General features: G+C 40.1%; 2 protein-coding genes across 6 annotated transcripts in view; one reads left to right on the forward strand and one right to left on the reverse strand.

The window, feature by feature from the left end:
• Positions 1–8016, forward strand: part of LOC118426759 — an 11560-nt gene extending 3544 nt beyond the window's left edge. Inside the window, exons 2-8 of the mRNA XM_035836317.1 lie at positions 317–512; positions 963–1153; positions 2260–2502; positions 3397–3648; positions 4103–4172; positions 4954–5057; positions 7291–8016. Coding sequence (XP_035692210.1) covers positions 317–512; positions 963–1153; positions 2260–2502; positions 3397–3648; positions 4103–4172; positions 4954–5057; positions 7291–7641 — 1407 coding nt within the window. The 3' untranslated portion in view covers positions 7642–8016. The remainder of the gene's footprint in view (positions 1–316; positions 513–962; positions 1154–2259; positions 2503–3396; positions 3649–4102; positions 4173–4953; positions 5058–7290) is intronic.
• Positions 8017–8516: 500 nt separating this feature from the next.
• The window catches only part of LOC118426652 (cytospin-A-like), a 73261-nt gene continuing 54834 nt past the window's right edge, over positions 8517–26943 (reverse strand). For 2 of the 5 annotated variants that reach the window (XM_035836165.1, XM_035836164.1), the window contains exons 15-19: positions 18355–18534; positions 17644–17676; positions 14460–14583; positions 13822–13973; positions 8517–10626 (exon numbers count right to left, since the gene is read on the reverse strand). In XM_035836165.1, the coding sequence (XP_035692058.1) occupies positions 10392–10626; positions 13822–13973; positions 14460–14583; positions 17644–17676; positions 18355–18534 (724 nt within the window). In that variant the 3' untranslated portion in view covers positions 8517–10391. Of the gene's footprint in view, positions 10627–12731; positions 12866–13821; positions 13974–14459; positions 14584–17643; positions 17677–18354; positions 18535–26943 lie in introns of all 5 variants that reach the window. The other 3 variants (XM_035836167.1, XM_035836166.1, XM_035836168.1) reach the window with 3 other exon arrangements.

Genomic DNA, 26943 nt, shown 5'->3' on the forward strand with positions numbered 1-26943 from the left:
AACTGTTTCGAGCGGGACTAGTGCGGCACCATCGAAAGTTCGAATACCTGATTCAGACATTGGAACATTACTGTTGCAACACTTTTTGTTCGAGGGCACCAAATTTGTTCAACTTCTGGCGCATTTCGCATCAAAACGGGTTTTCTCAGGTGGGTATGGCATAAATAAAATACGATACGGTCTCCCAGCCCTCCCGCGGGTGATACAGAATACACCGTGTTGTATTCTATATTTATCACACGATCCGGAACACCTGTATTGAACGTTATCACGGCCCAGGCATGACATAAAATAAGCTTTCGATTATCTTCTACAGACCCATCCATCCGTGCGACTCAAGGGCACAGAGTTAAACTACACTCCGCAGTCATGTATCGATCAGACCTGCGCTAACAGAAACAGCGTACATTACCACTGTCCGCTGTGCACGAAGGCAGACTCGTACGGAGACCCCGTCATCCTCAAGGCACACTTCAGAGTGAAGCACGTGGACAAGAGCATCGAATTTGCTGGTAAAAAATCTACAACATATTTTTAGCAGTAAAACTGTCCAATATATACCAGGGTCTAGGTATACAATGTACATATACATTCAAACATTAATCCCTTGACTCTTGAGAAAAAAGTTCTCAAATTCCAAAATTTTGATCAAATTCCAAAAGGTTTGAAAAAGAAAAAAGTTATGGAAGAAATTCAACAGAAAAAGTGCAGTCCTGGAATACCAAAAATATGAGTAGACTATTGGCACTGATGGAAAATTTTCCCTCATCTGTGATATACATTTTGGAAATATATCCATTGAGTGTATGATTATTGATATTATAGTTTTACTATATTATAGAGTCCATTTCAACTGAATTTGATGTTTATGATGTCTTGACATAAAAACACTTGTAAACACGTTAACCCATTGACAACTACATACCTTATTACAACTATTCCCATTGCCTTGACATTTCTAGGGCTGAAGGTCCTGCGATGCTGTAAGTCCTGTGAGATCGTGGGAGTGATTAAGGGTGAGAAGCGATTTAAGGGTGCCCACTGGCACTGCTACAGGTGCAGGAATGGCTTCAACAGGAGAGACGAGGCCGTCAAACACTACAAGACACACTTCCGCCACCCACAGACTACCTTCCAGATACAGATCCCAAACGTACGTTCTGATTGTGCTTGAGACTTCATTCTTTCCCTCTAATTGCTAACTACATGTATACTGTGATACAAATGCAACCCAACAATCCGAAAATAATTTCATCAGTTTGGTAGAAGTTACTAGAACATAAGACAAAAGAGTTTTCTTTTACACAGCCAGTTTCTCTCACCTGCTGACATTTCGATGTCTGTAAGACTTCTTCCCCAGAGCTTCTAACTGGAGTTCTACTTCTTGCCGCTATATGTAGCCGATGTAGGTGGTGCTTTTGCAGTATGGATAAGAAAGTCCACCCCATTGATGAACCGGGACGAGGGGGGGTACAAGCTGAGCCACGTTTGGGATAGTGTTCTTTCCGCAAAAGCGTCACCTACATCGGCTACATTATAGTACATACAGCGGCAAGAAGCAGAACTTCAGTTAGAAGCTCTGAGGAAGATGTCTGACAGACATTGAAACGTCAGCAGGTGAGGTAAACTGGTTGTGTATAAGTTATGTCTTACAACCCAACAATGAATTGAACTTATGGTGTACTACAGAAATAGCTCAACGATACTGAACATTGCATTCATACATGTAGAAGTGTAAGAACTTGCAGCCTGTTGGAATTTGGATTGAAGATATTCATTGATACTCACAACTTGCAAATGGGCAACTCATAACTTGTTTTTACAGAAAATGATGTATTTGTCAGTCAATTCATTGCAATAGCCTCCTTTAAATGGAACTAAGGAAGTTGGAAAAATGTTACACTTCCTTTTTCGATTACAGGAACTGATAAACACTGAGCCAGGCAAAGTTATTGAGAGTTTACATGGCAAAAACCTTGCTTTCTCCTAATGAAATTGTGGTTGACTTTGCCTTACCTTTGTTTGCTATTGGAATCTAAATTGTCTTTAGCTTGACTTTGTCTAACAAGGTCTCCTGTTGGACATCTAAAATTGTCTTCATACATAGTTAGGGTATAAAAGATCAGTTTCTTCCAGATCACTTCAGTGTCACTGACGAAGGATAGTGGATACTATCTGAAACGTCTGACTGTTTCCAAAACCATATCCAGTTGCTTAAGTAACTACTTTTTTGAGTAATTTTTTATCTTTTGTGTACAGGAGCTGATGGACCCTGAGCCTGGTGACAGTTTACTAGAAGCCAGCAGTGCCTCCCACACCCTCACCACCACCACCTCCCAGTTCTCCAGTATCCACCCTGTCCTCACCGAGGCCGTCATGACAACCGCTCAGCTCACCAATGACGGCAAGGGAGAGACCGCCGTGCCCAACGGTGTCGCAGCCAATGAGATCGTGGCTACTACGGATGGTCAGACGTATGTCATCATTCCAGAAAATGCTCAGGTATGTGAGGGGTCATATCATATTGATTTCATAAGCAGAAAAATGGTGAATGTTACACCCTTACTTTCATAACTGACATATCGTGCAAAATTGAAGTACTACGGCAAAGATAAGAAGACACACAAAGCATGAAACATAAATGTTTTTATCTGTGAAATCTTTAAGGGATCTTTTGATTTTTTTGGTTGCAACACAATTACAGCACAGTTGCCACTAGTGGGGGAATAAGGTGTTGAGAGTGCCAGCAGTCATATTTTGCTCCCCTATTGATGTATTGTCATTTCAGTAATTTCTTTATCCTTGTAATTTCTTTATCCGTGTAACAAGGGTTTCTGGTGTGAGTGGATCAAACCTTACAGTTTGGTCGTATACAGCTTGTACTTACTGTACAAAACCGGTGTGTTAGTTTAACGGTTATGCAAAAACAAACCAACAATGTTGTATTGCCTCTTGGTAGTAGTAGTAGTAATTCAATTTGGTTTATTCATTGGTAAAACATTAATCAAAAGCCTTGTAGTAAAAACTGAATTGCACTGAGATTTACAATCAACTTCTACTGTAAAACCAACGTAATAAGTATTACAATATGTACAAATAATGTTCGATCATTATCAATTAATATACTGTAAATGCATTTAAGTTTGCGGGGATTTAATTTCGCAGTAGCGGGTAAAAGGACTTTTCGCAGTGGTTTTAACTTCGCAGTAGCACCATGCACTGTGGTCTCTTACTGCCATGGAAAAATGTTCGCGGGGGATTTAAGAGGCCACCGCGAAAACTGCGAACATTAAACCACCGCAAAATTTTCTGCATTTACAGTATACTGATAGTTCTAGACTAACAGAATTAAAAGCGGATCTCTGTTTAAAAAATGATCAATATCAAATCTCCTAGGGAGACCTGGGTGCCGATCACTGTGAAGTCGTGAGTTACGAAGCCCAGTCGGACATGGTGGACGCGCACGGCCTGTCACAGGACGACCTCGAGGGGACCCTGACGCAGGACAACATCATCCGGCTACTGGAACAGCGCAGACAGCTGCAGACGGAGGTGGAACAGCTGCAGGCGCAGAACCAGCAGCTGCAGGTGGACAGGGAGAACATGGAGAAGCAGCTGCGGGAGGAGATAGCACAGCTGAAACAGCAGGTGAAAGGAACTACTAAGAATGCCACTCAGTCACTCACTATCTATCATGTGTGTGTAGTATGTGTAGTCCAGTGTTAAGTACCCATGCCTCTAGACTAGGGGTGGGTACGGGTACAGAAAATTCAGATACAGGTTCGGTTTAGGTCCAGATGATCAGGTCCAGATCCTTACTGGTAAGCACCAAAATGCTGGAGGAGATAGCACAGCTGAAACAGCAGGTGAAAGGAACTACTAGGAATGCCACTCACTCCCTCACTATCCATTGTGTGTGTGTGTAGCATGATTTAACAGTTGATAACCAGCTATTTCTGTCTTGTAGGATGTGTTTTTTTTTAAACAGTAAGTGCACTCACTGTCTGGTTTATATCTGCAGGCATGCTTTAGCTTAAATTTCTTATAGGATGTGTATATGCTAACAAACTATCCTTTTTTTTCTTGTATGTACAATGTACAGGTGCAAGACCTTTCCTCATCAAGTCCCAGTTTGTCAGACAGACAGAGAACACAACAGGAACATCCTGAAGGTATGTTAGCTCAGCTATACAAACAAACAAACAAACAAGCTATTTGATAGGATGTACATGTACATGCAGGGCTCGAAATACCAACTGCATATGCAGGTTAGTGCAGGTAACATTGGAGCTGTGCAGGTATTTCTGGTGTCTACCTGCACCTAACTTGCACTGGTCCATGTACTGGGTTTTATACATAAATGTCATATGATGTAAGTGTCTATGGATTATTATTAGCTGCATTGACTGTTACCACCTACAAAGTATAGAAGAAAAAGTAGCAATGGTTCCTGAACAATTTTAGTATGATCCATACTTGCCAAATTCAGAGTGGTGCAGGTAAAATTTGCCCGGTGCATGTAATTTTCAATGTTACCTGCACCAGTGCAGACTTGCAGAAAAAAGTATTTCAAGCCCTGACATGTAAATGTACCAATTCCAATACCTGAATGAAGTTAAACTGTTAGGTCCAACATCTAAACGACATGAACTCACACAAATGCTTGTGTTGTCTAAATTATGTGTTGGAAAGTACAGTTTAATGTCTTTCAGAATGACTACTATACCAACACATGTACAGATGAATTTTAAAGTTAACTCTAATGTCATTGTTGCATATCTGGCTCATCATTTAATGTTACATAGTACAGAATATTGTCTTCTTTCTCAACTTGTCACAGCTGTTAGACCCTCTATATAATTGAGTGGTGGTGTTGAATGGCGGAGTAGTGAGGCTAGTGGACACGAGATTGAGTTTTCAATTCCTGGAAAAGATTTTTTCATTATACCACAGACACACAGGTCCAAGAGTTGATAGAGAAACTGAACAGGGAGCACAGACAGCTGTTGGAACAGCAGGTGGCCCTCCTCCGTCAGCAGGACCAGGGAAAGCATCAGGTACCCAACTCTCTACAAAGTTATGTTGTTCCAATTAGACATGTTTTCTTTTTATAGATGGTATTGTCACTGCTTGTGTCCTGTCACAATGCAGTTTTACAGCTATTGCGTAGTATGACCTACATGTACTAGTAGTAATTAGGGAGTAAGAAACCTTACATTACAACATTGATGGACAAACTGAACTGAAAATTGTACTAAGTTGTCTTGGAAATACTGTATCTATTTGTTTTGGAAGTATTGTGTCGGAAAGCTAGAAGTTATGACTTAGCTGTGGAAGACAGTACAGCTAACTTTTAATTGTATGCACGAGGTCATCATCATAGGTGCTTATGCACGAGTCAAAATTTTAGACCAAAAAAGTCCAAACTGTACAAAGTGACCACATCTACATTGTATGTAATAAGGACCACCTCTATTTTGTGGTCCCTTGGATCATGGATGATTTTCCCCATTGAAATAAGCATTAATAATCATACAACATTTCATTTCCTTTATTGATTCACAACATAACAGACATACACATTGTGGTAGCCTGAATGGCGTTGGAATGTACAACAGGCATATGGCCTGCTCCGTCCGCATATATACATAAGAACGATATAAAAGTACGCAAAAAAGTATACAACTCTAACAATTGAGTACCATCATTACCACCATCATTACAAGCTAAGTGTCTATAGTCTTATTGTACAACTTGATGGCTTTGTGCAGGAAGGAGTTCTGGAGTCTTTTGGTTCTAGCTGGGGGGATGGAGATAGTGTTTTTGTTTCTTAGTGATCGTCCCGTAGCAGTTGATCTGTAAGCTGGGACCAGGTCATGTAGGGGATGCTCAGCATCCAACATTTGTCTGAATAGTTTGACAGCTGCATCCTCGCGTCGCGACTGGAGGGTGGGCAGGTCGGGTACATCGCGCCTGCCCGCTCGGCTGATAATCCGTAGAGCTCGCTGTTGAACTCTCTGCATTGCACGTTCCTGTTCCTTGCTACAGCCTACAAGGAGGACGTGACCATATTCAAGGACTGGGCGCACGAGGGACACGTAGATAGTCACTAGGTCGGCGACACTGGTCCCTTGCTTTGCAAGTAGTCTCAAGAAGTGCAGTCTACGAGAGGCTTTAGTAACCATTGAGGTTACTTGCTCTTGCAGGGTGAGGTTTTTGTCCAAGATGAAGCCCAGACCTTTTGCGGACCCGACCCACGGAACGCACACACCCCCAAGGGTTAACCTTGGCGGGCTGGGAACAGATCTGCAGACACAGATTTGTAGCAGTTGGCTTTTCTTCCCGTTTAGCAACATGTTGTTGGTGTCAGCCCACGAGTCGAGATGAGATGTTTCTTCCTCAAGCGTTTTATCCTCGATGGCTTGGGGTAGTGAAAGAGTTCTGGACATTCCGACATCGTCCGCGTAGCCCACGTTCATAGTGTCAGGATGTACTGTTGTCCTTGAGCTCATAAAGAGCAGGAAAAGGTACGGGGACAGCACACCACCTTGTGGGACACCAGATGTCGGCTCCTTCCAGGTACTGGCCACGCCATTGACTACTACCCTCTGACGCCGACCGCTGAGGTAGCTGTGGATCCAAGACACCATGCGTGGACTGGCCTGGATGTCGATCACACGCTGTAGCAGTATGGCATGATCGACTCGATCGAAGGCTTTAGACATGTCAGCAAATAAAGCTCTGACCAGAGTTGGCTTCTTAGAATCCAGCGCAGTTAGCCAAGTTTGTACCATACGCACAAGAGCGATCGTAGTTGAAGAGCCCCTCATGTACGCGTACTGATCTTTAATGACGGCGCGTAAGGAAGGAAGAAGTCTCTTCAGGATGCATCGCTCCATCAACTTAGCCAGCACAGACAGTAGAGAGATGGGTCGCATGTCGCAAACATCAGTTGCTCCCGCGGACTTCGGGACAGGTGCAATGTTGGCTGATTTCCATATGAGGGGCACTATACCGTCTTCGTACGAGGCATTGAAGAGGTGAGTTATGATGGGTGCAAGATCTTCGGCGTGTTCTTTAAGGATCCAGCTGGGGAGATCGTCCGGACCACTTGCCTTTCTGGGGTTTATGGACTTCAGCAAGGCTTTTACTTCTCCAATCGAGCAGAGATGTCTATTGTAAACACCTTTCTGTATTGACCACATTTTCTTGGTCCCAAGTAGTCTTTTAAAGGCAGTTATGGCTGCTGTACTGTATTCATAAAATATTGTCTTTTTCTCTATGTGCCAGGCATCTCACCCCATCCTAGTCACCATGTTGTCCCCATCCGAGTCTGGGACTACCACATCACAGGAGAACGACCAGTCCGTCTCAACCAGCTCACAGCTGTCACAACAACAGGTCCAGTTTCAGACACTGTACGTCACACACAACATGCACGGCGACTCAAACGGTCCCGAGAACGACAGCAGAGATTTGATGGCGTCCGACGGGGTCTCGGAGAGTTCCAACGTCATCATGGATGTAGGGGAAGATTCGCATCAACTTCTCGTGGACAGTATCGATGTTAGAATAGACAAGAGGAAATCAGAGGATGCTCTGTTGGAAGAACCCAACAAAAGAAGAAAAGACAGTCCATAGAGTATTCTTGTTCTTTACATATCGCTTAAAGATATACCATCATGTAAATAATAATATTTTGTATAAAAGATGATTAACTGACTACTGTTTCGAATCATCCGAAAGACCTGTACTGTAGTTGTATATATGATGTCTTGACGGTTACAGATAACTAATCATAAAATTATTTTTGATGTAACATGTAAATATGATTGCAGGTAGTTGTGCATTGAATTTGGAAAGATGCTCTTCATTGTGAGTTAAGATGTGTCAACATTTTTAGCCTCAAAGATGCCTGAAAACATGCTTTGGAGGTTTGAACTGAAAGGACAAAATGGCTTTTGTAATATTATTGCTATTTATTTCAACCAGTTGTAAATTGTAATGGAAGCTTCGATGTGCAGTGATAAAAGTTTATGTACTACAGGAAACCGTGATCTGTCTTCAATTCTACAGGACCTTACATAAACTGTCATCTACATGTAACACAATGTTAGGAAACAGCCTAGTTTGACCCCCAAACAAAGTTGTCTTCATTATAAAGTCTAAGTGGCCAGGAAAGTTGAACAAATCGCACACAGAATATGGTATACCGAACAAGAGATTCTTCATTTTTGTTCTTTCACGTCTTCTTTGACCTTGGAATATTCTATGACATTAGTGTAAGTTATCCGATATTTGTTTTTGCAATCCACAGCATATATTTGCTTATTTTGAAGCTGCTTTGTACAATTTAGAGTATGGATGAAAACATTTTTTATTTTTGGAAACGGCCAAAAATTTATGCATGCTCGGATGTTATCCATATAATCAAATCAACATGGCCTAACCTCAATGTTCTTACCCTCAACCCTCATTCATAAAACTGACACATTTTACAGACAATCACAGCATAATTCCATCACTTCATGGCTTTTATTCATTATGATTCATGCCTCTCTGGAGAAGCGAAACAGTGCACAAAAGTGTGGTATTGAACACTCCATGCATGGTGCATTTGGAGAACCTCTGGTGAGGTGTAAATAATACAGGTATAATATCCATAAAAAAAAGCTTCCAATAACACTTCAGCTCCTAGACCTATCTTCTTGTAATAACATGAAACTTTAGGACATTTTTTTGCACAAGTCATACATGTATTTACACTGTACTGTGAGCTCCTCTTGCATTAGATACATTCTTTAAACTTTCCCAATTGTTTCACTCACATGTAACATTCAACTGTCCCCAAACTCCCCCCCTTTTCCAGACACATAAAATACATTTCTACATGTCCCCACAAAAGCCCTTGGTGCTATTTATCCCATAATTACATGAACATAGCAGTGCAAAATCTAAAAATACTTTTTTTTTTTCATCTTGGAAGATGCATCCTCATTTTCGTCAGCAATTCCAGATATGTGCATAACACGTGTGGGTGACACTTTTTGTTTCACTGTGCTTGCAATGAGTATTTTGTGATACCAATATAACACTGTGATATTACACTACAAGGTGTATTTGTACAGTAGCCATAAATGCATGCAGAATTATTGCTTTGTTTACCTTCTTGCTCATGTAAGAGACAGTAAACTTCTTGAGGCTAAAAGAAGTATCTTTTGTCTCAGGTTCACTTAACCCTCATTTTGCACAAGGTATAGAAGCCCCCCTCCCCAATTATCTCATGATTACAGTGATATACCTGTTTAGACTGTACAGAATCTATGTAACGTGTATACACAAAGCAGTGTAAAAACTTTCAGTCCCCAGATTTTTGTCTCCACTGTATAAATCTCATCTGACTAAAACCAGTAAAATTCATTGTTGTTGAAATGGATTGGTTAAATAATAGAAGACATCTCCCTCTATACAAGGTGATATAAAAACCTGACATGTTAAAAATGTTGACATTTATGGTACAAATGCATTGAACTTACTGCAACAATGTATCAAAGTAACATACTTAGTTGAATACAGAGTGTGCCTTGCACTATATACAGGTGTGCTGCAGTTTCTTGTACAATCACTAGGAGGCGTTCATGACATGGCAGATTCTAGCTAATATTGGCATTGGCTGTTCATGATCTGGCATTCAAACTTGTAAAACTCGACAATCTTCTTCAGCACTCTTTATAAAAACCTGTTACATCAACTGTGTAACAATTATTGTACCATAATCATGAAGTGAAAACTCTTGTGTCAAGTCCAATCCTCAACAGTTGCATGATTCTCAAAAGTCTTTCCATCATTATAGTTGGCATGGATAGAAGAATGCATGTGTTGCACTTCTATTGTGTCACATATATTGTTTAACCTTTTCGTTGCTGCCTCACCCCGTAACTAAACAGAATTGGTAGCCAAACGGCTACCTTAGTGTGATTAAGGTTAAAAGGCACGTGCAGTGGTATAGAATATCTTTTCATATTGCAACACTTGGTGCACCTCTCTCAAAGACGTGCAGTCTGTCTCTCAACATTTGACCTTCTTAACCATAGTGTATGTCTATATTACATGTATACTCACTAGTATGCTAGTCAATGTTGCCAGTGACCAATTGTTCAAATGTGCTCTTCACAACAAAAACTTCAAGTTCAAGAGGACACGTTCATCTTTGATTACCACAAAATATCAATTTCAAAATTGTAACATGTTATGGTAAGTTTCTAGAATCCTGTGGCATACACACTGTAGCTTGAAAACAAAAGAAAGCCCAAAAGCTGTTTGAGCAAGAGGTCAAAAGTTTGCCAGAATACATTTTTTTCATAAGTATCTATAAGAGCTAAGCATCACTCTTAAAACGTCTTCACTTTAATAGTAGAAGCGGCAAACATTGGCGGATCATCGTCGTCATCACTATCGTCGTTGTCTACCGGTTTCTGCCCTCCCCGTGTTAAACCCCTTGCTTCTAGTCTCCTGAGGTTGTTGAACAGTGATTGGACGTATGTGAAGACACAGCGCCAGTCGGGTTTGGCCCCCATGTCCAACATGTCCTGCACTTCAAGTAGGGGCATGATGTCCGCTTCGCTCCTATGGGAATCAGAATCAAAGAATCTTTATTGCAAGTTCATTGTATCAGGACTGATGGAATAATAAAAATAATATCGTACGAAGAAGACATTGAAATCTAAATCTACAAATCTAGACCAGGACTCAACAAAACAAAAATGCAGTTACTAGAAGTAGATAAGTCTGTATATGCTGAGGCGCAAAATGAATAGAAAAGTACAGAATCTTTTTCCAAATCTAACTGTATTACCTGCTACCAGTATATATATATATATATTAAGTACTTGAAAGCTAGCAAACATACAAATAAAAAAGTAAGAAAAGAGGCAACTATATGGTTCAACATAACAAAAATGATTTTGGAATAAAGTTTCATTCAAGTATGTTGGAAAGGGTTACAAATAATTGAACATTCTAAAAAAAGTGAAGCTCAAGGAACAATAACATTGGTCAGCGGGCATGACAATACACCTGAGTTAAGTGCTTTTTTGTAAAGAAAAAAAACAAAAGTATCTGTATTCGATAATAAAATAAGAATGCAGACAACAGTGAGAGAGACATAGCAATAAGGGAGAAGCAAGACATACAAAGACAACAGCTGAATATGACCTGGGAAACAGATGAATAAAGGAAGTTTAATGTACGAATGAAAGTGAAAACAACAGGGCATTAAAAACAGTCTGAACCTGGAAATAACCAACAGAGAGAACAGTCAGACAGATGAAAACTGAAACAATGGCATCATTAATCTTAGAAAGGAAGGACAAAACTGTGGTTCAGGGGACCAAATTACTAGTAAATTTGTAACCTGGTCCTCTAAGGTTTGAGAACATAGCTGAAAGGTACTCTCCAAGCAGAGGTTAGGCTCCAGCTGTTTTTTTAACGTTTTTTTAGTCGTTTTTATCGGGCTTTCTATTTAGTATTTCATCTTGCTGTGTCAAAACTAAACTCCGCCCCGAGGTCAGTGCCGGCAGAGGTTTGGCTGGCGTACTTCAAGAAAAATGACAAAATAGAAAGCCCGATAAAAACGACTAAAAAAACAGCCGGAGCCTAACCTCTGCTTTGAGAGTAGCTGAAAGGGCCCATTTAGATCTTTTAGCACTTTTTTAGCTGTCCATCTTACACCAAATAGTAGTTACTCACAAGCAACTGAACATGATTTTGGAAATGGTCAGACGTCTCTGGTAGCATTCACCACCTTTCGTCAGTGACACTGGGCAAGTAGATCTGTCTCATTGGTTGGCAGGTTTAAACCCTAACTATAACGGTTTAAAACCTGTTGTGTTGTATAAAACCATAATTCATGTTTAGAATTTAAAACACATTCTTCAACAGATCTTGCTCATTGTCACTGAAAGGTAGTGGATGCTACCTGAAATGTCTGACTGTTTCCAAAATCATATCTAGTCGCTTGAGTAACTGCTATTTGGCGTATATTATTGCACAATGGATATCTAACATTCATCCAGATGCCCATCAGTTGATGCTCACAAATGAAAGACTTGACCTTTTTGGTCACTTTAATGAAAACATCATCTATTTGTTTTGTTTTTTGTTTTTCTGTTTTGAAGAAGTAGGGAGAAACCAGCCTGAAAATGATAGCCTGGATGGCAGACATGTTAGCTCACGTTCACTCCCAGAGACTGCTGTGTTGGAGTAGACTGAGCTAATAAAGCAAGTATCCTTCTGAAGTTGCGGTACGTTGGTAGTCACTGCTAAGAGAATCTCAAAATGCGCTACCCCTTACTTTATATGGATAATATCATGCCAAATGTACACGTTTGACTAAAATGACTATAAAACAAAGCATAAAAAGGTTCATTTTTCACCAATGAAATTCGTTGAGCATCAAATCACTCGGACGTAGGAACAATGCCAGCGTACCGCAGCTTCAGTGAGAAACCTACTCAAGGTCAGCATCCAGGCTATCAAAATGATACAACTGAAATTGATACAACAGAACAAGGAAACATGGCACAGATGAAGGAGTGGTTCTTGTGCAGAATGACACAGGGACAGACTTGGAGGCTCTATAAGACGTGGAACAAGACAGAATGAGTGCTGGAGACATTGTGACAGGTGTGAGGAGATGTCCGTGGCCTCTGGACAATCCGTCATGTCCCCACCTTTGTTCTACTTATCGAGTTCGTGTAGCTGGCGGTAGGCACACTGTAGGTAGGTGAAGACGCACTTCCAGTCGGGACACTTCATCCGCACCATGTCTTCAACGTCCAAGAGCTGGGGGACGTCCGCCTTTTGTCTGAAAGTTGACGGTGGGGAGGGGGGCACCACAGGTTAGTCGTTACGGCTAAACTACGCTTAAACAAGGCTCTCACTGCGCCTCCCTGTGTAAGGGGAGGCATGATCGAGAGCCGTGGTGCTACAGAATGGGTCGACGATTGTGATGGAGGGAACACTGATGTCACAACAGACGTGGTACAATTATAACACTTTGAAATTCCACTGTCAGTACGTTAGCCTGATATGCTAATCTCCAAGCAGATTTAATAACGTTGCTCAGTCTTAGTGTTTTACATCTGTTTGCGGAGCGTATAGTACATCTGTGTGCATCTTCTTTACTCTTCACCCTCTCCTATCTAGGCAAAGGTGCATCAAGATGTACTAAATGCCCCAAAAATGTGTAAATCACTAAGACTGTGCTGGTACCTTACATCTGCTTGGAGATTATACCCAATCCATATTCAGCTTGTGTCTGCTTTCTAACAGTCGCTTAGGGAGCTGTCACATAGGTTGTGCGATAGTCGTAATGACTAAGATATTTGATGCCAGAGGATTTTCAAGCAGGCCAAAACAGCATTTTGTGTACCGAGACTTTGCAAAAGACATACATTTTTGTTCTCCAAAATGCCCGAAGTTAGCAATCTTATGACGATCACACAACCTATGTGACCACGCCCTAAGATACAGTATGCATGAAAGCAGACCAAGCTGAACAAGGTTGAATATCAGGCTAACTGGGTATCATTTGACAAGGAAATCGGTGCAGTGCAGCTACAAGCGTCACCTCCTATGCTACATGTACACGTATACATATTTGAAATGGCCGTGACGTTTTCTTTCTTTTAACAAACATCTCATATATGATTTACCAATGACACAAACAGATACATCATTGAGAAAGAAGGAAAAACGAATTACAGTTGAAACGCATCACATCTGAAGTTTTCCGAGTAACGACACCATTCATAGACTTACTCTGCCGTGTCAAAGGCCAACTTGAAGTTGTGCCCCTTGTTCTTAGGGTCGAGGGATTCATAGTCGAACGCGTCAGGGAAGAAGTGGTGGATGAGCGCACAGAAGGCCATTCCGTCATTCCAGCTGGTCGAGAAGTTGCTGATTTCCACATGCTGCAAAATGAATATTCAAGCATTGTAACAAACTACTAGACTAGCCCCTGAGGCGTCGTCAAAAACTTTAAGACTTTTCTAAACAGATGTAAGATTCAACAGTGTCAGATACTTACATAATCTGTTATAAATATATACAAATGTAATATGAACATGCTGGAATTACTGATATGCCTATATGGGTCAGACTCTCAAACCGAGATGGATCCGCCCAGGCTGTTCACAGGACTGGAAAATATAGAATTACTAATGCTCAGGACTAAGTTTTCAAAACTTTTCATGTGTTTTTGGGTCTTTTATATCATATTTTTTGTTCCTGCAAACCGCCAAGCCGGGCACTCCTTCTGCTTTCGTGTCATCACTACACTTTCCTGCTCCAACACTCATTATCGGGGAATGATTTCGAAATGTGACCCTATAGCGAAAAATTTGAATCACTGGTCATTTCCGACCTATAAAATGAAAAGCATCTTCTGTACTACTCACGTCATAACCAGAAGTTTTCGACCTGCACCATCTCAACAACATGTCCTTCACAGCGCTGGCGTTGGGCACGCGGGACGCACCAGGTCTGGCCGGGGTGCTGAAGCTACGCTTCAGGTTAGTGCCACTGAGATGTAAAACAAAAAGCACAAAACTGTCATGGTTTAGCTCTACATTCAAGTTGTTTTACTCTAGACTAGTCTTTATCAAAGCTCTGCCTTTATTTTGTATAGAGTCCTTTCTTGCACAGTTATCATATAACACTTACATACACTTCACAGATTCAAAACTTACCTCATTATATAATTAAATGTTTTTAATCATTAGTAAAAGTCAAGATGAGGAACCCTTGTTAAAATCACTATAAAAATTTCATCAGAATTGGTTTTCAAAATTTTGTCTTAGTTATCATATATAAAACAGATTCACAATAAATTTGAACCACTTTTAAGTTGAGAAACTTATTACCTGCATGTATGCAGGTATGGTTTTCACGGGCGTGGGAAAATTTGGAAGCTGGGGATTTAGGGCGCTGTATCTCGAGAACGGATGGTGCGAGCACGACGATTTTTGGTACGCGGGTTGGGGGTGGTGGCCTGACACTCAGGTTTGATTTTGGGCCTCCTGGCGCTTGAACTTGACATTGCAGGTGGCATTTTTTGTGTTTTTGGGGCACTTTTGGCGCTGTGTGTCCGGAATGATACGCGCCATTGCGACGATTTTTGGTGCATGGGTGGGAAGTTGTTGCCTGTTGCCTAGGATTGACTTTGGGCCTTGTCGCGTTTGAACTTGACGCGGCGGGTCGAATTTTGTGTCCGGGAGGGGTATTTCCGGAGTTATATCTTCTGAACGGTTGGTGCGGGCGCAATGATATTTGGCACATGTGTTGGCGGTGGCTGAATAATTCTCAATTTTGATTTTGGCGCCCTTGGTGCTTGAACTTGACATTCCAGGTTACCTTTTGTGCGGGCACTGCGCGTGCGCTGTATCTCCGGAACGCAAGGTGCCATCGTGTTGCTATTTGTTACGTGGGTTGTTGCTGGTGTCCTGGTGGTCAGGTTTGATTTTGGGCCTCCTAGTGCTTGAACTTGATACTGTAGGTTGACCCTGTTTTTGTGTGGTTGGGGCATCCCCCCAATATCTGCTTGGTTTGGTTGGGTTTGGGTTGATTGATAGGTCTTTAAGCTTAGGTGTAGAATTGTCATCTGTTTTTGCACTGGTTTCTGCCACCTTCAATGTATCAGGTTACTTTGTATCAACAGTGTTTCCAGCCAGATGACGATTCAGTTCAGTTTGTACTAGTATCTGTTGCTGTTAGGTACAATTTGAGTTTGCTTCTTATTCTTTGTGGTGTTTTGAGAGTTTAAAGTTCTGGTACAAGTTCCTTTACCCTGTTTGGCAATCAGAAGAAGATACAACTTTCTAAAGTGGAGGAGAAATGTATAGAGCTTGAGTGTAAGAGAAAGGTATGTATTATTATTATTATCTTCCTGTGTTTCTTGTTGTTTCTTTGGGGATGCCATTTCCGTATTGTATGCAGGTAATTTGTAGTTTGGGGCTAGTCATGGTCGCTTGATTTTTGGGCCTGCTTAATCTATAGTACATACATGGTTAAGTGGTAGAAGCTTTGTTCTATTTTAAATTTGGTATCGTTTGTTGCATTTTGTCACTTAGGTTTAGGTTTTAGTTGGATGGTTGAATAAAAATATCATATCACCCTGGGGACTAACTGTTGCTGCTGGATGGGGGCTACCACTATTCTATGTTGTCTATGGAACTACTGTAAAAACTTAATTGGTCAAATTATGCAAATAACCTTCCAGTGTCAAGTGTTATAGCACTCCAGAAATAAATCTTTAATGAATATCATTGCCACACTAAGGAGATTTAGCAGCTGCATTAGGTCAGTACATTGAAATAGGAAGATATCAGTACTGAATATATCATATGTGACAGAATAACTACAAGGGCCATCTGAGACAAAAAAAGGTAGGAAAAGTCGTCTCAACAAATTCAAGGTACTGTGGTTGGTTACATGGTTAAGAAATCCAAAATAAGTAATGTTGATCCATGCCCAAACTTACACATTCCGAAAATGGAATTTCAGACTTTTGCATGGTGCACATTTTCCAACCACGCAAACACGGACAAAAAGGGAAAAAAATACACAATAGGTCTACAGACACCCAATACATTTCATGCAGGCCTGAGGTCTACGAACTCTTGTTTTTTGCCTGTTTCTTATACAAGAGATTGTACATGCAAACAGGCCATAGGTGAGTTGGGGTGGGTACCGGTACAGAAAATTCAGGTAACGCTAGTTCATCTTTATTCACTGGGTAACCTATATCCGTTGTACCTAACAACAGGATATTTCGAGATACCAAGTCAACAGATGGCGGTTTCAAATTGCATTTTTTCAACATAATGCAGTTTGAGACCACTGTCCATCGACTTGATATCCCGCAACACCCTTGTGTTAAATATAACGAATAAAGGTTACCCCACGAATAAAGGTGAACTAGCGTTACAGGTACATGTACGGTTTAGGTCCAAAGGATCAGAACCTGAACCTGATTGTCTGTGAAAAATTGTGAATAGGCGATACTCAAAACAATGGTCCATTTCGCTACAAAGGAATCTGTTTGGTGGAGTATCAGACTCCCAATGGCATTTTAAAATCCTATCTCTATGTTAACAAGGCAAACTGGTAGAAACTTGGTAGAAATTACTGTTAACTTCGCCTTTAAAGCTTGTTATTTTCTTGGACCAGAAATTCCCAAAACATGTGGATAGTGTTCATTTTCTAATCTGTCCAAAATCCAGTCCACTGATTTTTTCATGTCTGATTTTTGGACTGGTCCAGCAAGAAAAATTATGGTTTTGTACAGGTATGATGTAACCATAGTTCACCTTTACCCATGGGGAAACCTATATCCGTTGTTTTTCAAAACAGGGTACTAGTACTAGTATTTAGGCACATCAAGCCAATGGGTGGTAGTTTTAAACTGCAATACACTGACATTATTGCAATTTTAGACCAACGTCCGTCGACGTGATATCCACAAATACCCTGTTTTTTAAAAGCAACAGATATTGGTTACCCAATGGATAAAGGTGAACTGGCGTTACCGGTATCCACCCCAATAGGTAAGTACTTATACAATGGAGAAGTCAGAGAAGGTACCTTAACACATCAATGAGCCTTCTAGTTGGTTTTCTGCACATCACACGGGATAAACATGCAACAAGACGGGGATGAGTTAGAAATATCAGTGATGGGACAAGCTCAGTCTGTTAAAGCAGCATAGAATGGTAGCCTGAGTTAAGCTTGGGATGCAAGAATTATTAACTTAAAGCAACATTGATGTAACACTACACAGGAAAATTAAACTTTCAAATGTACTACTCCACTACTAGTTATAGAGCAACTACAACATGTATCTACAAACATAATTGCGACACAATAATGACAGTACTACAGAACTGTAACTGAACATTACTATACAATGTGGACACAACTCAAACTTCAGAAAGTTAGTAGCCTCAGTACCAGCCTTGTTAAGCTACAGTCCACCACCTAAATGCTATCTGGTGGGATTACAACTTGAAACAGGACTTTGAAGCTAAACAAAGCTGATACTGAGGTAGGAAACAACATAGTTAGTCATCTGTCAATAGAGTTGCAGTACTACAAAACACTGACAGAGGGTGTAGCTGCACAAGGGACAACAAGAACAGACAGACAGACAGCTATCTTTATCACAGACAAGTTACATTATATATGTGACCACAGAGGAGGGAAAGCTGTAATAAAACAGGGAAAGTCAAGAAGTGAAGACAGGAGAAGCACAGATAGTTAAGAAGTTGTTGTGTTGTTTTCTCGTAGAAGTCTCACCCTCCAGTTTTGGGAGCATCTCCTTCAAGCTTCTGGATGAATGCAGATTTGGCAGACTTCATGCTCTGGCTGCGCGAGGCTTGCTTCATTCTGTCCATTTCTTTCTTCCTCTCCGCTAGCTGGCGGTCGATCTGGTGGCCCGCCTTCCGTGGCCTGGCAGGCTCTTCCCTGTCGAACACGCTATGGGAGCAAAACCAAGGGTTCGGGTCAATATTATGGGTTTAAAAAATTGCAGGGGGTGTGTCAATCCCTCAGGTTAGCTGAAATGAAAGAAAAGTCTTGTTTGGACTCTTTGAGAAAAAGACGTTAAAGTGGTCAAAATTACCACATCAAAATCAAAGAATGGTGGATGCCATGCAAAAGCTTCTCAGATCAATCCTACCCCTTTCTGTTGTGAGAATCAGTTTTATTTCCTTTAATACTTTAAATCACTCTTTTCTGCTTAAACCTTCTAATATATAACCCAGCGGTTTAAAAGACCATGATTATTCTTCTCAAACCATAAGACCCTTGTCAAGAAGAGTTAAGGAGCCCATGGCTAAAAATGTGAGACACAGTGAAGCTGGATCATTCTTTACCCCACTTGTGTTTAACGATTTTCCTTTTCTGCTTCTTTCAAAACGTCTAAACTGCATGATTATCGTTGCATTCATACATATATGACGGTTTATAAGCGTACGTCATTTCGTGCACTTCTAACCTCAAGTCTAAAGCTCTGCGTCACAGTTTAAGTCTTCCTAATCTTAAAAGCTTTTCTAAAATAGTCTTGCATAATATCCTAACAAGCCAACATATCCTAACCCACCATTTATGTCTAACAAGTATGAATAATTAGGATTAGTATCTATACTTCTATGTTGTTAGGCTTAGATGTAGACCTTGTAATTGTCGATTCAACAAAACAAAATGGATGGATTGCACTGCTCTAGCCTTGGCTAATGCTAAAATGACAGTCTTCCTCCCACTGAAAGCCGGAGGGCACGTGTTTAAATGACTAACGGGTCACCAAGCATTAAGTCTGACTAAAGCCTGGATTCACAGACTCTTTATAACTGCTGGTATACGTGAGTTACAACATGTAACTATACATGTACATATTCTAGCCCTGTTTTACTAATATCACTGGTAATGACATCAAAATGATATTGTACAAGTTTGAAAATCAACTACAATGCACACTGAGAATACCTATAATAACTTTCAAATTTGCACACTGAAAAAAAGATGCTGGATGGCTGTCTAAAATGTCTGACCAAAACTGTTTCCAGTTGCTTGAGTAACTGCTTTTTTGCGTATCTTATTACCTGTCTAACCTTCATAGACGTATATTAGTTAACTTTAAAATTTGTTTTTGGTTTTGCTCATGCAGATACTACATGTAGTTTCTGCAGTGACTGTCCAAAAATATTCAGGGCATACATGTATACTTTTAACCATTACAGCCATCAAATGTGACATTATCAAAGGTTCACACAGCTATCCTGTTCCGCCTGGTCTGGGTTGTAACCAGCCTGAAATCATATTTTGTCCCCTCAATTTTAAATTCAATTGCACGCCGAAGGGGCGCTGTTCCTAGGGGTTCCGGGGCATGCTCCACAGGAAAACTTTGAAATCTACATGTAGACCCTCTGAAACGCTATTTCCTCCATTTTGAGGGGTGAATTTTGCTGGTTGACTAAGCTGTTCAAACGCCATCTATTTTGGTGAAAAATTACACAAGGGAGACATTCTTTAAATATCTTTACATATCGATATTCTTCGGTCACAGAGGAGGGGGCAAAATTCTTTTCCACCCAGAGCTTCAAAATTCTGTCAAAGGACAGTCAAAGGACAGAAGGACGGGTGCTGGATACAACCCTGTGCCTGGTACACCGAGGATGAGTGATGATTACATACTGAACCAAGGGCATGTCAGCTTTAAGAGCTGATAGCAAAATGCCAGGGACACCTTTGTGACCCCAGGGTCAGCTGTGTGACAAAGGAGCGGCTTATTATAGACCACAGCGGTACAGAACACGGACTGATCTTAGAAAATATGGTATCACACTCTGAAAATTTCAATCTAAATTCTAAAATCCTTGTTAAAAATATTGAACGTCCTGGACCTGTCTGTTAAAAAAATTCTGCAAAAAGTTTTCAGGTTGAAATAAAGTTGTTTGAAAAGTGTCATTGCACAAAATGTCCCTTTTTTCATAAATCAGGGGGAAAGTTTTGAATCTTAGTTGTAGAGATGACTTGTTCCTAAGACAAGAAGAGTACAAAAAGATTTTAAAACAAAATCTCCCAAAAAAAGGTGGTAGGGGGCCCAAGTTTACAGCACTTAAAAATACTCTCTGCCCTAGAAGCTACATGTACATGTATGTATTGCTCAAAAATGACCAACACAGCCTGTCCAGAACACGCAATATTATCAAAACCAGAAGTTTTGCTGCAGTACCTTAGAAAGCTGCTACCGGGCCATAATCCAATTTTAACCCTTGTTTTTCAAACCCCTACCCACCTACCAAAACATCATCCAGATCCATCTACAACTTCTTGAGTTATACTGTTCAGAGAAAACAGACAGACATACATACGCATGTCAAACCATAACCTTCTTCTCAAAGGCAATAACTCCCAAACCCTGTTATTAGTGTTGTGATGAATCATGTACCCTGGGCTACAACTGCCTATTATTCAACTTTACGACTTCCTACACAACTAACTCCTTCCCATCTGATAATATTTATGTCGTAAACATCCCGTCCTAACACCTAAGCAGCAATCCATCAATCCTCATCAATTAGTTTTCCAGTAAAGAATCTGAGCAATGGACAATTATAGACAAGAATCCTAATGGCAAATCTGTTGACAAAACTGGATGCATATACTTGTAGCTATAGAAACTTGTTTACCATTTTGTTTGTAACTTCCTTACTGCAGAAGTAGCCTTTTTGGCCCCAACTTTCTATTGTTAAAAGGATTAGCTAAGCAGGGAAATGGTTGAGACTTGAGAGATAAGATGTACCCAATCTTCTTATCCCTTCTCTTATCTACCTCCCAGTGTCTTCGCCCTTAGGACATATACCGGTAACTAAAATAGCCATTGTATTACAGCTAGCGATGAAGGAGATAAAAGTATTAAATCATTGACAAAAAAGAAAGAGCATAATTCAGCTTTTCACACAACTCAAAACAACATTTTTTGCAGCTGTTAGTAAGTATTCTCCAAGGGATATTAAATTTATCTTCTGTTTGTAAGACAGAGGAGTTAATTTGCGCTCAGACTGATGTCAGAAGGGTGAGCACATTTAGAGTCTAATCTATTGTGATGATAACAATCGTTGGACAGTTTGAGTAGCCAGTGCCTCAGGCAAGTTGTGCCAGTAAGTCTCAGAGTTGTACAGTCTCTTCAGACCAGTAGTTACTGATATCCGTGGGACCTTTCAACATAGGGGTCCTGGTCCGCAACTGAATAAAAGGAAATGTATGTTTGCCATAGGATAAGCTAAGACCTAATTTTAGGCAACAAGGCTTCACGCCTTAAGAAAGAATTAGGAAGACTCAAGTCAAGCATGTATGCTTGGAATAGGGGCTCTCTACTATGGAGGATCTATGTTAAGACGTATAAGAACGTCTAAGAAATACATTTGTATACTCGCATACAATATGTATACTAAACCTTATTTCTTATTACAGAAATTGTAATAGTCATGCCTGACTACCCTCATACATTTTGCAGGTAAACAAGATGTTTTATCTTTATACAAGCAATTGATGTTTGATGTACAGTCGATAAAGCACATGACAGTAAATGTGGGGCAGCTCTGTACAACAATCAAGCCCTTGTTTTCCACTGAAAGTTAATGATTGCGTTAGGTGGAAAAGACTGACAAGTGACCATTTTACCCAGCGCTTTAGCCACAGGGGCTTCCGCACCAAGAAGCATTATAATAACCACCCTCATCTGAAAAAAGGACGACTTAAAGACAATGAGCCATTATGCCATATGCAAGACTGTTACAATTTTCATCGTTTTCCTTTTAAGATATTCTTGTAAATGATGGATAGACACATGTATGTTGTGAAAATGATTCAACAGAAATATCACAACATCTATCTTGTATCTCCCAACATATAAAGCAAAAAGAAGATTTTCTATATGTAGACTCTTAGAGGATGTCATAAGCTATATGGCAGAAGAGAGTAACAAAAATTTTACATATGCCTCAGGCTTGGGAGGTAACTTGTTAAGATAAAATCACTTGCCATATTGATAAGGAAGCTCATTGAAAACACTCCAATTTTATAGAGATAAGAAGGAAGTAAACATCCAAAGGCTTTAATTTGATCTCAGTGTGACTTAAACATCCTAACTCTCTTCAAGTTTGGCAGAAATCCAGAGAGAAGCTTCACTCCTTTCGTGAACAAGTTGTTTTTTTGCTTTTCCAAAAATCTGATTTTGTTCTTAGTGTAACAGTTTTTCCACAAGTCAGTTAATCCCAATTTGTTTAGGTCTTGAAGCAGGTTAGTTTATAATGTACATGTTGGTGGCTTGATTAATTCCAGGTTTTATCAAACCCTCTTTGATTCAGTATCAGTATCACTACAATACAAGATTGAATGAGTTTTACTTTGAATACTAAAACACTAAACTGCATGTTTCCATATCTTTGCTTACGGGTATTGTTAACAAAATTATCTCACCAAAAAGCAGATCTTATACAAAAATGCAGAAAATTGTCAAATGAATATAATTCATAGAAAAGGGAACAGTGGCCTTCCCTAAAATTCAGGTATACTTGTTCTATCTATTTTAGTGCCTGTATAATCACAGAACCCTGCAGAATTATCTGGGTGTTTTGCCCACCTATGGAGAAGCTAATTAAATAGCAGTATCACATTTAATAGTAGCTTAGACCAGAAGATCATCAAAACAAATGAGTACATCAAAGAAGAGATAGTGGTTAACAGATTACTCACCTTTCTGTTAGTCAACAAAACCTTTATACTTTTTATGATCATTTTGCTAAGAAATCTTTTCATAGTCTTTTCCTCTATACTACATCAAGGAGGTTAAAATGTTCTTTGCTACATAAAAATCTTTGTCAGCAAGTGATCACATCAAAAAGAAATAATTGAAAAAAAAAATTCTGAATCTTGGAAACATCAATATATTAGCACATGCACATATAAATAGTAAGTTTCATTTTTGCTTTAAAATGCATTAAGATTATCGTTTTACTTGCAAGCATACAAATATGACATGAAAAACGTTGCAAAGATCTCACTCACTAACATGAACATGTAACCTTTTGAATGTTCCATACTGGGAAACTCCCAATGTAAGGGCCTAAGTGGGTTGTGTTTGGGCAAAACACAGTTAAGCTGAACGGGACCGAAAAGTTCTTTTCCCAAGCGACTGCTAGAACCAATGGATTAATCCCTGTGGTAGCGGACAAAGGGAGCGCCACGGTGGTGGGAGCGAACATGAAGCTCGCACCATCTGCCCTTATGTCGGTCCTGACCTCTCCTACTGGAAACAAACCCTTCTACCAAGACAAAGGGATGAAAAGTACGGGGTAGTTTGTTCACAGGGAGAACGCATGGGTTCCTTTGTGGGTTACCACTACCGCAAAGCAGCCGAGAGGAAACATTGGGGACCAAAACTGTTTGGAAACACTCGGAAAAACTCATTATGTAGGCCCCTTTGGGAGAGCTAATGCAACATAAGTGGATTTAGACAATCTTTCACCACTTATTGATTCTCTTTTCTGTCAGAAACTTTACGTACCGCAAGGTCTTTTGACGTTGACATGATGAAGCATCGTTATGAAAACTTCACTATTTGCTTTTTTCTTTCATCCATGGTTGTTATATCAAGCACAACTCTGAATGTAAAGTAAGAACTTTTTATACAGAAACTTCGAAGTCACAGGAGAAGGAACATCCCAAAACATTACAGCCTCGGCTTACATTTTTTTTTCTCACGACCTGGAAGTGACAGATCTTGTTACAAATTTCAAACTTGAGGATCCCCCTTTACCGAGCCCTATACCCTCACCTGCCAATCTTTCTTGTCTCCTCAGCCTTTTCTTCCGTAGATTGTCTAGCTTTAACCACCTGTAACACCGATCGTCCTGAAGAACTGTCCCCCTCCGACTTCCTCCTAGGTATCCACACAGCTTCCGATATAAAGGACGGCATGGTGACACTGAGACAGTTTTTTTTCTTCTCCTTACTAACAGAACCTTCCGGCAGCTTACCTACCCCACAAATGAAGTCTAGCCCAGAGAGTGCAGTCTGTTATTAGCATGCGTTACCGCTGTGTATGCCCCGGCGGCCACATGGACTCATTTGCATGACAATGTGATTTACCTACGTCATTTGTCTGTGGAGATCCCTATTCATGAGCCGAGGTGTCTGCACTAATGTTGGTGCTACAAATACAATGTACAAGTTATCAGTTTTCCCCTCCCCTTTTGGACAGACAAGTAAGGTACTTTCCAAGTCTTTTCAGCCCGTAAGCCAATGTCGACTCTTAGCATGAAAATGAAAGCTGTTAAAAGTTTTAAAGTGCTACTCCTTTGATCATATGATTCATCCTGCGTAAGTACCTGGCATTACGATACTATCTCCCATTTTAAAAGCAGTAAATCAGTCAAAAAACTATGTAAAGGATACAATGATAACAAATCAATAAAAACTACTCCCACAACCTATATGTATGTACAAAGAACACAGCTACTCTTTACCACTGAAATAGACAATTTGGCAAACACACACTCTACATTTGCTTACTTCAAAGACAACCCGTTAATGGAGTTACATAACATGCCAAATTTAGCATAAATACAAAATAACAAAAGGCTTTAAAATTTGTTTTCTACATAGCTTTAAAACTATAATTTCACAACTTAGTTTGATACACACATTGGATAAGATAAGACAGACTGACTAGGTTATAAGATTTGACATGTGGATTCAACATCTAATTGTTTCCAAGAGATTGGATATTCCCATACTATAGACTAGGTTCACCCAGTGACAGTTGTGCAATTGCTTGAAAATAATACACCAAAGGGGGTTTTAGAAAGTACCGTGGGTACCTCACAAGGCTGTGATCAGGGTTTATTGTGCCGACGGTGCAACAAAGGTGCCAACTGACCCTGGGATAATGCAGGTGTGGGAAGAGGAGGTCCGGCACTGATCACAATGATAGTGGTTAGTGATAATCGTTCACACCTCAGCTTACAACAGGTGTGAACATGACGTTTCTACAGGAGCAGTGATCCAGAAGTACTGTGAAACTTTAAACCAAATATAACAATGAACTGAAAAGAAACAAAAACAGTAAAGGATTCTGCATGCTACTTTATTTTCAACTTTTTTCTAAGATTGTTTGCTTTAAAGTTATGAGAAGTTTACAAAGTCTTAGAAAAACTCAATGACATGTTTTTTGAAAAAAGAAACTTAAATTAGAGGAATCAGTGCTTGCAACAATTTTCAGCTGCTGTAAAGTGCACATTTCAATCAATACTTTTAAAACTTCTTATTCGTATTCTAACCAAATGCAAGTTTTTGAATTGTCACTAGCCTGATTAAATCTCGCTTATAGCAGCCCGCCAAACATCCGCCGGCCCCCGCGGGGAAGGGCCAGTTACAGCCCTGAACAGCACAGTTTGTGTTACACAGACTAAATTGTCACCACCAGTGGTATTTCTGGACAGTCATTAATAAAATGAAATGATAATGCATAAGCAAAAGACACAAGGATGGTTATTGTATTACTAAAGATGGCCTATCCATTGTGTGTTGGTATAAGCACTTCCTGTGGCACATTGTGTAAGTCAACCACATGTCGCGTGGACTTCTTGTGGATTTATTCAACAGAGGCAGATGGCAAGGAATGAGATCTCATTCAACTACGCAGGAACCATTCATGCAGGTTGTTTTGACAAGAATAAGATTTATGAGCCCTTTTCTGTAACCATTCTGATTCTCCCAAAATTCCTTAATCATAAGTTAATATAGAGACTGCAAAAACAGACCAATTGTAACATGTTCGTATATGTAACAATTTCCTGTGACAAAGTTTACCCTAATTGTGACTGCATAGTTGCCTAAGATATTACCTTCTTTACAAAAGCTTTGTCTGTGGGGCACTACTACCATGACTACTCCAGTACCATAGTTTACCGGAAAGTTGTGTTTGTAAACATGTCATACAAACTCAGCCATCCTTGTCTCCCATCCATATGGATGAGTGGTGTATGACTAGCCAGCAAAAGCAAACACAGTCATCCTGAACAAAGGCACTAGAGACACAGGACTTACCGTCATGCTATCTTTAGTGGGGAGTTAGGCTACCCTGTGTATACAGTACCAACAAAGACTAAGAGAACGACATAGCTCTGAGGATGTTTGAGAGGTTTTACAAAGCAGAAAATATCACTTTGGGGTTTTTAAAAGCTGCTTGGTAACTTTTCCTTCATCCTTGTCTCATTCTTTCTACCTAAACTTTGTTATGTTTCTTTCTCACCAAATTTACAAGCTACAGTACAGCGATTTATCAAAGATATTGATTATCATTTTGTAGATTACATTGTA

The sequence above is a fragment of the Branchiostoma floridae genome, chromosome 11 (assembly GCF_000003815.2).
Source record: "Branchiostoma floridae strain S238N-H82 chromosome 11, Bfl_VNyyK, whole genome shotgun sequence".
NCBI lineage: Eukaryota > Metazoa > Chordata > Leptocardii > Amphioxiformes > Branchiostomatidae > Branchiostoma > Branchiostoma floridae.